General features: G+C 37.1%; 1 protein-coding gene across 2 annotated transcripts in view; it reads right to left on the bottom strand.

The window, feature by feature from the left end:
• Positions 1 to 14579, bottom strand: part of col19a1 (collagen, type XIX, alpha 1) — a 110361-nt gene that overhangs the window by 80988 nt on the left and 14794 nt on the right. For both annotated transcript variants that reach the window (XM_088934245.1, XM_088934246.1), the window contains 4 exons: positions 14253 to 14372; positions 13233 to 13295; positions 3516 to 3560; positions 2364 to 2417 (listed from right to left, as the gene is read on the bottom strand). In XM_088934245.1, the coding sequence (XP_088790371.1) occupies positions 2364 to 2417; positions 3516 to 3560; positions 13233 to 13295; positions 14253 to 14372 (282 nt within the window). The remainder of the gene's footprint in view (positions 1 to 2363; positions 2418 to 3515; positions 3561 to 13232; positions 13296 to 14252; positions 14373 to 14579) is intronic.

The following is a 14579-nucleotide window of genomic DNA, read 5'->3' as shown; positions in this document are numbered from 1 at the left end:
TTGCATAAACTAATGTTTGATTGCAAATACTTTTCCCCATCAGCCACAACTTCCGAAGCGAATCAATGCCACATTGCTGAGACAATCTGAGGTACCCCAAGGGTAAAAAAAATGTATAATCTAACGTCCCAGATAAGACATTTACAGTACACTAACAAAACTTAAACTTGCTATTGGAAAATGCAATTGATCTGTAATGTAATATGCTTCTGCTTTGATGAACTGCTCAGAGAGCACACACACCTTTATCCAGGACTCACATCTATTCCCTCAGGACCTGGCTCTTCCAACAATAAGCATGGAATGCAAATAAAAGGCCTAGCACATTAATTTTATTCTTTATGTCTGGTGTTTCCCAGTATACTTAAAAACCCCTGGAGAGTTGCCTTAATTTTTTTTTAAATGAGAGAAAGCAAGCATGGACTTAAGATTACTAGTAATTCAAATAAAAGCTTAAAGTAACCAGGTGGGCTAGTCTGTGAAATATACAGTATATATTCAGATGTTATATCAGTTGTAAAATGTTAATCTAAAAACATCTCTTTCAGCAAAGCCTCACAAAGCCTCAAAGTTCGCAAAAAAGAACAGGCATAATAGCCTTCAATAACAAACAATACACACATTAAATAATAGGGGGTGGTTTAATAATCATAAAGAGAAGGAAATTAAAGAGCAGTGTAATGTAATACGAATACAGCACATGGAGGGATGGTCCTAAATCACTGCTTCTGAGCTTCCATGAACAGCTCAGGTCAAGAGTCTTACAGTGATTCAGCAGAGTCTCATGGAGGGACAGCTGCACTGGACAACAACTTCCTTTCACTCGGTCTACACCCAAGTTTTGCTTCAGAATTTCATTTTAAATTAACTCTTTATTTAATATCAAAGATGTATCATTTAGTTCTTTTATTTGCTTAATTTTAGTTTTGTTTAACTGAATTAAACACAAAATAATCTTAATTTAAGAACAAGAGATGTTTTAGTTGTAGCACATTAATGTCACACTCACGTGCGTAGGTGCGAGCTCATTTCTCCAAAAACACGAAAAATGAAAATAACAGAAAACATTGACTTCTAACTTGTCAGTTTACTTTGGGGGTCCATATCACAATACATAAGGAAACAATACTTCGGAACATTGTGCTTCAATTTTATACTGATTTTAGTTTCAATGGTAAAACTGTTTCTCTTTGTAATTACAGTTTGACTTTGAGGTCTCACTCCTCCCACACAGAGTAATTCACAGATCAAAACACACAGGTGTGATCAAGGCATTTTAATTCAAATTATCAGAAGCACCTCCAAGTGGGCAGCAGTGGCTGAAATCCCTATTTTGAAGACCCTATTTTCCTTTACTGACATGAATATGACTACAACAGGCAAGGCTCCTCTGCCCCCCAGACTGCACGTCAAAACTGAGTTGTTCAAACAGTACAGAAGAACTAAATAACTATAATTTTGTATTGGTTTAATCTTAGTTCTAAAAAATAAAAGATGTTTGTTTTTTTACTTTTATCTGTTTTCATCTGAGGTTTTGTTAGCTGCAAATGTCTTCTAAAATAAAACGTATTCACCAGCAAGTATTTTTTTTATGGTGTTGAATGATTTTGACATTGTTTATGCATTCTGTGCACATTACCTGACAACATTGCCCACCTTCATAAAACACTTTTGAACATTGTTTAGGTACAAAAAGGAAATGGGGATAGTGGATGCACCTAAAGCCTGCAAATCTTGGTGGGGGCAGTCATCCACATCTTCACAAATGTACAGTAATAGACAGCATGGGTAGAACATTTTGTAAACAGGCGCAGAAACACTTTTATATAGAACCATACCAACTGAGTATAGTAAGTGCCTATAAAATTTGAATCAGTAAGGAATGTAGTACTGTATGTGGCACATTTTTCAGGAAAAGTATGTTCTAAAGGTCTATGGAGAACTCCACCTATTTCTGAACTTATTGTTGCTCCAGCCACTAGAAGTCAGTGTGAAGTGTTCCAGTAGCACAGATCTTCAATTCCATGACCTCTGCAGGCTGATAAAGGCCACACATCCTGTTCTATTTAAAGTTGTACTTTGAACATTTTATTAGCTTTTAAAAATAATATTAGGGAGTGTGGAAAGAAGCCTTCACAGTGAATTATGAGCATCTTCAGTTCTAAGTACCGAAGACTGACAAATTATTATTATGCAATTTTCTGTGAGCTAAGAAAAATAAAACCTTCTAAATATAAAAGCAAATACCATTTAGCTAGAAATAATATCAGGTAATAAATAACCATAAGTTATTAAAGAGCATAGGTCAATAAGAATTGACCTACAATGATTAACTTGGAGCTAGTTTATAGATTAAGTCCTACCTGAGGTCCCAGAAGTCCATCTCTCCCAGGAATACCAGCAGCGCCTTTATCCCCCTAAACAGAAATTAGACAGGCAGAGACCCTTCACTGAGTGTACTTAGTGAGTAATATACTAAAGCACACTTCTCCTCCTTTTTTTTTAAATAGCTGTCAGTTTCGTGCCTTCTGCAATAACTTGTTGGATTTTTTAAAAGATTATATCTATGTGCACTTTAACTTTTAATAATTGATCCACTGCTTTTTCTTACTGAAAAGTAGGAACCAAAGTGGCAATCCTAATTCTTTTAATTATATAATTAAACATACATATTTGAGATTAAATTAATGTTATGCAAATCTATTTTAAATAAAGTTTTAGATATCCATCTTTGTCATGTATTCATACAAAAATACACAGCAGACTAAAGGTAAGTGAGCATGATGAAACACTATTCTTTGCTTATTCACCTTCTATATTGCACATAATGTTGAAAGTCCACAGACAACTACAATTTTTTTTAAATAGTCTGCAAACACATTTTAGCCTGTATAGAGTTTCACATGGCAGTGCAACTGTGAAAACTAAGCTTGACATCTCTCTAAAATACATCCCATGGATCAACACATCGTCCACCAATGCCACTGAAGATATAAATTGGGGATGTGTAACTTGTAATCAGCAACACACAGGGCTCTTACACAAACTGTGAAATTGGTAGGAAATGTACATTTGTACAATGAAAAAAACACTTATGTACAAAACATATATATTCCATCCATTATTAGATACAACAAATTCCAGAAAAACTTCCAATGTTCTTGTTTGTTCTTTTGTCTGGTTACACACTGGATTCCACAGTAGGATACTGACCTTGACTTAGAAAACGCAAATGTTCGCACTCACACTCGCAAATTAAAATCCAGACTGCTGTGCAGCTTCTCACAGTCCAACAGTGTGACAGGCAGAGTCATTGTGCATTAGACAGAGAACCTGTTCATCCAGCTGGATTTCAGATCATTATATTTTAATCAAGAATGTCTTTTTTCTAATCCTGGACTCAGATTTCTAACTAAATTTGTACTAAGTGTGATTACTCACAAACATGAAATATAATTTAAAAACAAGGTTTTCAGTCAAACATTTTCAAACAAATTAATTTGCACTATATGTACCTTTAAACCAGGATTTCCAGGGTATCCATCTTCACCAGTTTCTCCCTGTAATTAAACACAATATTGCTGGATTACAATTTATTGGCACGGTACTCAGTAGTTTTTTGGGCCTGGTTTATGGTTCCATCCCGAGTTACAGCTGTTCATAGTCCTTTTTAACACAGGGACCAACAGCTGCAACTCTGGATAATATTACCCAATAATTGGGAAATTACATGTCCAAGACACATGGTCACATTGTTTGACTTGCATTAAACTTGTAAAGGGAAGCTAAGAGCAACAAACCAAATTTATAGACATATTCTTAACATTTACATTTTACAAATATATTAATATTATCAAAACATGATTTACAACAAATTACATTTTGAACTTTGATAATCATTTTATATTTGTGTTTTATTACTGTAGCGCATTCACCTGGCGCTGCGGCTGAAGAGCGCCTGGCTGGGGTGCGCGGCGAGGGGCAGGACGGGAGCAGTAGTGGTCAGGGCGAGGACTAGGAAGGCCGCTGACCAGTGCGGCTGACCCAATGCAAAACAGGTGTACAGAGTGGTGAGATCGCCTGGATTCGTGTAAATAGTTCCTTGGTTTCGCACCCCTTTTCTTATACTTGTACCCAGTTGCCACCCTATCCCCTTGTAACTGTACCCGAATAGACCCCAGTGTGTCGCGCTCTCTTGCCGTTTCTGGTTCTCACGGGTTCTCTCTCTGCTCGCGTGCTGGCGCTGTGGTTGTGCTTGCTGTGGCGGACGCTCATCCGAAAAACAAAAGAAAGCACTTTTTTGATTCAAACGAGAGTCTGAATCACTCTGTCAGTCCTCGCCAAACCCGAAAATATCACATTACTATAACCACTATGGAGATGATTTAAATTTTCAAATATTTTTTTGAACAGCCATCATATCTGTGGTGAATATTTATTGTTTGGATGATGTTTTTCCATGTTCTGTAAGGAGAAAATAATCAACTTTTCTTCAAGTGAGTTCCATGACTTGATTTCCATGAGATTTCTGTTTCTCCTTCATTTATTTTCAACTCAATGTTGTAACAGATCAATAATTCTAAGGAACATTTTGTTGGTGTTGGTGGTTAATAAGAATAAACACTGCTCTGCACCACGACAATGTGTCATTAGATCTGCCTCTCCAGTACTGTATGTGTTTCGGCTTTGGATTCAGACCTCAGTCATAGATGCACTCACCAAGGACCAAAGCCACAAAATCCAAAATAAATGCCAGATCAGACACTGAAAGACACACACACAAGAGAGATCAGATCTCTCTTCAGAACACAAACGAATAACATCTGTCCTTCAGGCGCTTTATCTGGTATGAGTCCTGTTACACTACATCACTTAGCCAAGAAGCTTTTATTTTAACCTGGGCACTCCAGCTCTGGAGGGGGAGAACTCCAGTTAATACAGAACAGACACATTGCAAATAGACCTTTTATGTTTTGGATTAATTCTAAAGACTTAACCTCCTTTTAGTCTGCAAAGTGCTTTCCTACTCTTGGAGAGACTCAGTATATCCGGTTTTATAGATGGTGTGATCTATGATGATCAGTGGCGAAAGATCACGTCTCATTTGGACTAATTAAGCAGTAATCTTGGAGTTCCAAGGGAACAAAAAGCTGAATATTCTGTAGTTTGCCAGGATAAAAGCTCCAACATCAATTAAACTTCGGATAACTGACACAAGAGAAACAGACTCAAACACTTTTTATAGTAACATACAATAAGCATTGATCATGACTTTCATTTGACTGCACAGAGTAAGAGCTAGATCTTTTCCTTGTGTGAGCTTCTTTCACACAAGGAAGATATTTTGGTGTTAGATAATTCCTAACAAAGATTTGTATAATATTAAAAAATAATGCAGATTTAAGAGGCGCAAGATGCTTATCAAGCATTTATGCCGTCGAATCATGATCTGTGAACACAAAGCCCATCGCATTCTGTGTATTCCTCACAGAGTAGAAACAAATGAGGTACCACATTAATGTCAAACTCCGCAGAACTCACAAAAAAATCCTAATTAGTGAGTTCATTTTTAAATAGAAAAATCATTGTAGGTATGGCCTGAACTGTATTTTATCTACACAAGATAATCAGCTACCGTACTCTTAAAATCCATAGCCTGCCTGAAAAAAAATTAAAAGGGTATTACATTCCACATATTAAAATATAGGTAATAGCTATATTAAAGTTAAATTTAGCTCCGTTTAGAAGTAGATACAAACTAGTCACACTCTCTCCCATACCAGAAGAAAAATCAGCTCTGATTAGGGATATACATTTTAATAAGTCTTCAGTGCTACATACACACCAAACTTCTTAGAGGTACTTATCTTAATCTCAAAGTGAAATTTCACATTTTAATCCCCTTTGCAGGAAGTTGAATATCTGCTTTTTCATCATAATTACTTTTTTTATCCATTATTTAATAACAAAGGGTTATAAAGAAGGTCTTTCTTCATGAAATTCTACTCATACAGTACCTCCATTTTCTAAGCGCTTATCCAATACAAGGTTGCAGGGGAGCCGGGACATATCCCAGCACGCTAATGGGTACAGGGCAGGGTACACCCTGGACAGGACGCCAGTCCATCAGAGGGCACATTCAGAAACATACACACCAGGCAAAATATTCCAGAAACCAGTTTACCTACCAGTATGTTTTTGGACTGTGAGAGGGAGGAAACCAGAGTACCGAGATGAAACCCATGTGAACACGGAGAGAACACACGAACCCCACAAAGAAAGTACCCCTGGGTCTGGAACTGAACTCAGGGCCCCAGCGATCCAAAGCAGCAGTGCTAAACAATATTCAAAATGTCTCAGTTTTTACAGTACAAAAATGATGTACGTCTTAAAGTAATAAATAAAAAGGCAGATGGAGTACAAGATTTGTATGTCTTGCAAAAATCTCAATAGAGCCAATTAGTGCAATGCCACAATACAGTTTTACTGCTGAAAATATATCCTCTTATTCATCCTAAATGATCTAGAACAGGCTAGCAACAGCCTTACCGGTTACTTATCAAGTCTATCAGTTCTTTATTTATAAACCAGAAACTTCAGTGGCACTATAATCGTCTACTGACATGACTCTCACTGCTCTGTATTCCATGAAGACTGTTCTTCCACCTCCTATTGACCAGCATTGCTAAAATAGATTAAAAACATTTGTTACATGTGAAGGCAGTTATTTCATATTGTAATTACAAACGTTACCTTTTCATTGCAATACATTACATTTAAATGTAAAGTTTAAGAACAATTAATCTAAACCAGACATTCATGGCTATCTTGGCTCTGGCCCACAACTACTGTAAGTGTAATTCACAATTAGTCCCAAAACTGAGGAAATAGGACAAATAGTTATAAATTAGAACCTTATCATTTATGATAAACACTTAAACTTTTATTAATCTTATTTACTCTTTTATTACTTTCCCTTCAACACAGACCAGTATAATTTTAACTGATTCAGCTGTTACATTACATTAAACTCTCAAGTCAAACTGCATTCTGAAAACTCAGATCAGTAGAAAAGAAAAGCTTTGGGGAAAAAAATGAAACAATTACTTGTTAATTTGGCGCTTAGCCAATAGTAACTCTAAGTGTAGCAGCTTTCTGAATAAAAGCAGCAAGAAAAAAAAATGTATAACCATAGACAAAATTAATATTACAGAAACTAGCACTAAAAGTCTCCATGGAATCAGAATATTGTCTTGTATTGTTTGGAGTGCTTGACAATGATGTACTACTTTTGATTGAAACCCGATACTCATAAGAAGTTATTCCCCCTGAAAGAACTTCTCACAGTTCATAACAACAGTTTCACATAATGGGTGTATATTTCAAATGTTTTAAAGCAGCAAGGACAGAATTATTGCTTCGGCCTAGCCATCTACCCAAGACACATTTTCTAAATAATGCAATTTTTGTCCTGCAACAGCAATACAAGGATCTACATAAAAGCAGGTCCACATTTCTGCTGAGAAAGTGCTTTCTTAATTTAATTGTTTTCTCTTTTGGCAATAATTTGTCCGGTGAAGTGTGTCATGTGACTCTTTTCTATTATTAATGCTTACATTTCATGCCTCTTGAGAAATGCATTGCATTTAAGAACTTTACCAACAACTCCATTTACTTTCTTCTCCCCTCGCTTTGTCTTATTTCTATAGCACATATTCAATTATCATTTTTATTTCAATCCCTGCAGTAAACCTCAGAGTGCTGAGTCTCTTTAATCAGGCTTTATTTTTCATTGGTAGTCCAGGAAGGGCTGTTGCAACGGGCCACAGTTGTTTATTTAGTATGCATTTATTCACTTGCATTTAATTCCATATTGCAGTGCCTCACTATCTAATCTTTTCCAATCCCATTTGATGAGTGAAGACGGTAAATGAGGAATTATAACCTTTGCAAAATAAATAATACATCAAATTCAGAATGTTTCTTTACAGTTAAAGGACGAAACAACAACAATCTACAAACACAGAAGTATTTTGTGCAAAACACCTGAAATCACAATTAAATGTATTTGTTTTACTGATGTGGGACAACATATACGCACACATTCCTGCGAACAGAAGGAAATTAATTTACTTTCTAGATTGCTCTTCCTTATCAGAAAGAGGTCAGAAGAGCTCAAATAATTTCTGAAATGTTTAGCTGCATTAAATCTAGCAGGACAGCAATATCGCAGAGCCCAGATGTGGTAATTAGATTGTTTAATCTATTTTGAATTTTGTGAAATAACCATAATAATTGTGCATTCTTGAACAAGTTGTTCTAGCGAAGCAGTTAGATAAGTAATATTAATTCAATATTTATTGTACATGCAAATTTAATTAAGAATGAAAAACTACAAAACATACAGCACCTAGCTTTAGTTTTCATTCAAGAACCTGCTGTTCCGAAAAGAGAGCAGGTGTTACATGCTGTGGAATAGGAGCTTAAATTCCCCAAAGTGGAAACTTAACACCTACAGTAAAGCTACAAATTGTGAAATTGCCATTTCCAATTGTCTCAAGACAAAAAGTACATCTTTCATGTACACTGAGGTACAGCTACTGTCTCCAACCGTCTCTAATGGGACTTTCCAACCAAACATGCACTGTCAGTTCCAGTTTCTGTGGCTAATTGAGTACCACCAATAACACACACACACAGTGGAACAGTTATTGTTTAAGAGGTGCATTCAAAAATAAAGATCTTCTAATACCCAATTTCAGTGAGGTGAATATCAGAATCACAGCAGACTTTGGAGAGAAGTTTCTTGAAACTTTTAAGAGGACTGTGCTGTAGGTGCTATATTGTTAGTCACTGTATCTGTGTTTCACTCATGAGAAGATAGCACACCTAATATTGCAAGAGCAAGACATTATCAGGTTTTTAGATCTGAGTGGGCAAACTCTGTGCACAATGTCATTGTTGCAGCACCTGGAGAGTTAATAAGTTATTGCATGCATAACATGCAAGAGATTTGGTATTGAGCAACTGCATATTAATAGCAGAAAAATATATATAATGTGAAGATAATGTTGAAATTGACTTCAAAATGTCAAAAGATCATGAATATTGAATCACACTTTTGTTTACCACATAATACAAAGACACACGATTCTCATTGTTTCGCAAGGCTGCCTAAAACTCAACAACTGAGGGATAATTTGAGGTCATTGGGACTATGGGTGAAATGTGGAAAATCAAAAATTAACAGATGGCTAGCACAGTGACAGCATAATGATTATCCAAGTGAACATCTAGATTTCATTGCACATAATTGTCTATATTGAATGATATTCTTAGGCACCTTGCTTTTCAGATATTTTTTTATTTTTGTACCCGTTAAATGGGGATTATTATTCGCAGTATGCCTTGTTATAATTTATTTTGAGTGATGGGTTGTTGATAACCTGATTAGGACAGGAGGGAAAATGGGTTTCTTGGTAATTCACCCACAAGTGTGCCTCATTTGTCATATTGCACCCTGTTCACTGGCATCACCTGAATATGAAAATGTCCCTTGTGTCCATTTACCAGGGGTGTAGCCAGGATTTTTTTCGGTGGGCCTGTGCAAAAGTGGGTGTCCCGGGCTCTAACTGACCGTCCTGCCGGCATAGGAGCACCCCTCAAATTTACAATCCAATCCTCAAATGGTATGATTAGCGGAACCTTATATATATACACATACACCATCTCTCTCTATCTCACATACACGGGTTAAGCAACAATTACCTAGGCTCCAGAACGCTACTGTGCCACGGCGGACACACACACAAAAACAATCAGTGCCTACCTCTGTGGTGAGGTTTTGGCCTTCTAGACCAGACGCAGGCGTCGGGCTTGGAATTGAATATGGTGATAATCTCGTCACTGTCTAGACAGTTGGCAAATTCCCGTTCAAATTACAGCTAGTTTGCAAAGGTCTCTCATAGGAGGACTTTGTCTTTAGCTAAAGAAAAGTGGCAAGAGCTAATTTTCACTTGTTGCTTGTAACAGTTCTACGTATTTTGTATGCCTGCTTTTAGATTGTTCAGTAGTGTTACGAAACACTCGGAAGTTACAGTAATATTTTATTGCAAAACACAATGAACACAACGCAAAACGCAAGATTCAAAATCCGTTCGAAATTAAGTATTTAAAATACCATGCAGGGTTTACCTTGCCTTTAAATATTGAGCCGACTTTAGCATAACATATCAGAAGAACGTGCACACACGTATTGGTTTCAGAGGTTGGAGTACTGTAAATGCATCGCCCCAAGGGCAATATCAAGTGGGGCGCCATGAGAATAAAAACGGCGAAGGTATTAAAATATTAAGTTCTGAAGATCTTGTTTGATCCTTCATGATGCTTTTGAACATATATGAAACCCACAAAATTAGTATTCTATTTTCGATGCCAAAAGACGCCTAATTTGGAAATTCATGACTTGCTTCGCACAAGACTTAACACTGAATTGGTATAGTCGCATTATTCAATTCAATTTATTTTTATATAGCGCCTTCCACGACAAGGTTGCCCCAAGGCGCTTAACAATGCAAGTAACCATACATTTTGTGAATACAGAACAGACCAGAAGACAACGGCGGAGAGGAAGCAAAAACTCCTTAGTAAGGAGAAAAAAAAACCTCTAGGGGTCCAAGGTCCAAGCATTACAGTGCTAACCAATTCATCGTACCTTTAATTGCAAGAATGGTGTGCTAATAAAAACGTCAAATACATATTTGGGATGTACAGTATTTTAGCTCTGTAAACGTCGTTCACTTAAAAATACTGCAGGGCATTTAGAGGCAAAATGAATAGTTATCTGTAAAATGCACACTCGCATTTATCCGTCAACATTAACTTATTGTTATTCATGCATTCCAAAACTTGTAATTTACATTAACTTGTAGTTTACAGGAGAAATTTTAGAACCTCTTCGTGCTCAACTCCTACAGGTGGAGCAGTATCGAGCTGCTACAAGCAAACGCGTGCACTGCCGCTTGTGCTCGGGAAGCCAGGCTGTACTGCTCAAAACCCAAGACGCCTGTAGCATCTCATGTGTCTTATTGGTTTCGGGACTGGTCTGGTCAGCTACAGGCGGCTCTTTGAAAAACGTAGATATGTGCATTTGTTTTGCCATGTCGGCTAATAAACCAAAAACCTAGCGCTAGATAGCTCTAAGAGGGTCTGACGACAACGATAGCCAATTAGGTTACGGCTACGCATGCACCGCCCCACTGTATTTACATCATTCTCTTATTGGTTACAAAAGAAACAGCGAGCCAATAGCTAATCACATACGATGAAAAAAAAAATCAAACACGTAAAATTAAAAAGCAAATCATGTAACGCAAACAAAGAAAAAAATCTGAACTTAATTTGGACTGATTGGGTAGGCCTAGGATCAATCAGAGTGGGCCTGGGCCACCCGCCGCTACGCCCCTGATTGGGTCACGGAGTTATATTTTAACAAAGAACGAATAAAAAGCTATTTACAGGGGCTTTTTTAAAAGCATTCTGATGGAAAATTATATCAATAAAAGCTGTTTTATATTGTATGCCTCTGTGATAAATTACTGTACCATGTTTGTAGATAAAAGTTCATGTTAGAAGCTGTGCAGAGATTCATTACTGATATTTTTTTAAAAACAATCATACTTAATTACTGACAGACACCTGCCAGAGGTGATGCCTTCTCCATGTCATTATTCGGCAAGATGATAGTCTTGTTTTAGATAACTCATTTTTAAATACTTGGACAAAAATATCTGCCAGTAAAGGTTCCCAATACATGTAAGTGCCAGTCCTGATTGAATTGCAAGGAATGTAAGAGTAATGACAAATTAAGCTTTAAGGTCCAACATCGTATAGACACAAATATTTTCATCCACTTTCAGAAAGTATGGAAGTATGAAATCTAATTTTATCTGGACTGCAATCAATATTTGCCACATTTGATGGCATGCTGGGCTTTGAAACTCATGCAGCTTCATCCGATTATAACACAGAACATTTAATCAATGAAGTCCACAAGGAAATATTAAGTACATCGCACATTGCAGCATTGCTCCAATTCTGACAGTATGAAAATGCTTCAAGTCGTAAATTGGTAGAATTGAACCTAAATTGATTAAAATGTAGATTAAATGCTTCAGTCACCTCTGGGGTATATTGGTAAAAATGTCCACGCTCACACAAATCATTGAAACACGTACTGTACTTCCCTTTAACTGCAACTTAATTACAAATAGGAGACAATTTCCAAGTGTATTTAATTAAAACACTGTGCTGAGTTCATGCTTGTCCTTATAGAAACGTGGCAGAGGTTTATTTCATTAGGTATTGACAGTTAAGATAATTTACTTGGCTTGATAATTACAAAAATCCAAATACAAAATCATCTCTGCCTATCCGCACTTAACACCTTAAGCAATCCGTGAAAAATTTAAAAATTAAATAAAATTAAAAGTGAACTCTTTATGTAGATTAACAAACAGATCATGATTTTAAAATATTTGCAAAAAACATTTTTTCTATTTATTTTATAAAACCACTTTGCAATTGGATATCAGCACTAAAAAGCTATATGGAGTAAAACAAATTAAAATGGTTTCACAGAAGTCATATTTCTTTTGATCGTTGGTTCTTTGTAAAAGATGCTCCTTTTCATTAAAAATGTGATTCTTGTTGTTATATCTGTTTAGTATCATTTGTGCCACATTCAACAGGTGATTATTTTGAATAGCTCATAAGAATTTCTTAGTGTCTGAGAAAAAGAAAACAAAAACTACTTCGTAAAAAGAGTGTTTTTTTTAATTCCAGGACCACACAGCAGTAATTAGGCAGTTGACCTAAAGGACCATCTGGTTGTAATGTGCATATCAACACCTGTTCACCCTAATGAATACCAGTCATTCCCTCTCCAGACGCCCAGCTCTTTTTAGAAGAAAAACTGCTCTGTAACTGATCCCCCTGTGCTGTCATTTTCAACAGGAACAAATCCCCGTTCCACTGAAACATTTCTCTACCCTCTGTCATAATGGAATGAAACCCTGAATACTGCATTTACACAGCAGTATGGCATATGACACATACCAGTCTTTATAATGCATCATTTAATTTGCTAGGAGACACCAGATGTCTTCATATTGTTGAATCATGAAGAACTGATGTGAGCACACCCCTGTCCGAAGAGAAAATGAGATTTGTACCTTGTCTCCTTTATCTCCTTTCTGCCCTGGAAGACCTGACACCCCTGGAAGTCCAGGCTCCCCCTGGAAGAAAAAGCAATATAAAAGAACATATTCACAGATAAAAAAGCTACAATCACAAAATAACTATAATCAAATGCACATCATAGATCCTGGAATTTGTGTGCTGTCCAGTGATGTTGTTTAGGTTAACCGATATATCTCTAAATTGTCTCCCGTACATACAGTACGTGTGTTTGTGCGCTCTGCAATAGACTGCCATCAAGTCAAGAGTGTATTGTGCCTGGAGCCCGTTGTCAGCCAGGTTAGACTCCAGCCGACTGTGACACTGCATCGAATCCAAGGGTTACTGAAAATTGATGGTTGGACCTATTTATATTAACCTTTCAAACAAGGTATTGACAATTTGATATAAACCCATCATACAATTCAGGGTCACAGTGGGGGACTTCAGAGCCTTTCCTCGATAGAAAGGAACCCCCGACAGGACACCAGTCCATCGCAGGGCGCACCCCGGACAGGACGCCAGTCCATTGCAGGGCACACACAGACACGCAGAGCAGAGACAGAACCCAGGTCTGATTGAACCCAGGGCTCTAGCACTGTGAGGCAGCAATGCCAACAACTGCTCCAGCATCCAGCATGCCTCCTTATTATTATTATTAATATCATCATCATCAATAACATTTCCCTCTAGCTTAGTTTTATATTATGCACATTTAATATATAAAAATTCTAAGCTGCAGTTTTGCAGCATTTGTTTCACGTTATTTTTGGCTAATAATAATTTTATTTTGCTCTGAATAGCATCTAAGAAAAGTCATCAGCATTAAAAATACAGCATTTTAATTAGTGAATTATTTTGCATGCATCATTAGTTTAGGGATTCAAGATAAGTCATCTGAACATGAATCTCATGTTACAATTAGAACAAAATGTGCTTTCTTTGATTAAGTTCTAATTAAACAAGTGATGGAGGCAACATGCATGCTGATGTGCGGCCCTCTGGGCTCCACGTACCTTGTCTGCTGAACATTGACATCCATCATTCGATTGCTGCGCCAGCTGTGAAAGCATTCTTGGGATGTAGCTGGTGATAAGGGAAGGGGCTGTACCCAAGACTGCCTCCTTGGACGCACACTGAAAAACATTTTAATTTGAATACTTAACTAAAATAAGCAAAACAAAAACAATCTTCAGCCTGTGTTTTTCCATTGATTCCCATAACAATTCAATTGCACCCAAACTGCTATGTCCCCTTTCTCCCGTTTCCCAGCGCAGAGGCAGGAGGAATGGGCTTCTGCCTGGAGCCAAGCCAGGGGAAGCGACAGCGGTGAGTGCGGCTGT

The sequence above is a fragment of the Atractosteus spatula genome, chromosome 15 (genome assembly GCF_055471065.1).
Source record: "Atractosteus spatula isolate fAtrSpa1 chromosome 15, fAtrSpa1.hap1, whole genome shotgun sequence".
Lineage (NCBI taxonomy): Eukaryota > Metazoa > Chordata > Actinopteri > Semionotiformes > Lepisosteidae > Atractosteus > Atractosteus spatula.
The sequence above is the reverse complement of the archived record's forward strand: the minus strand, read 5'-3'. Positions and strand labels throughout refer to the sequence as shown.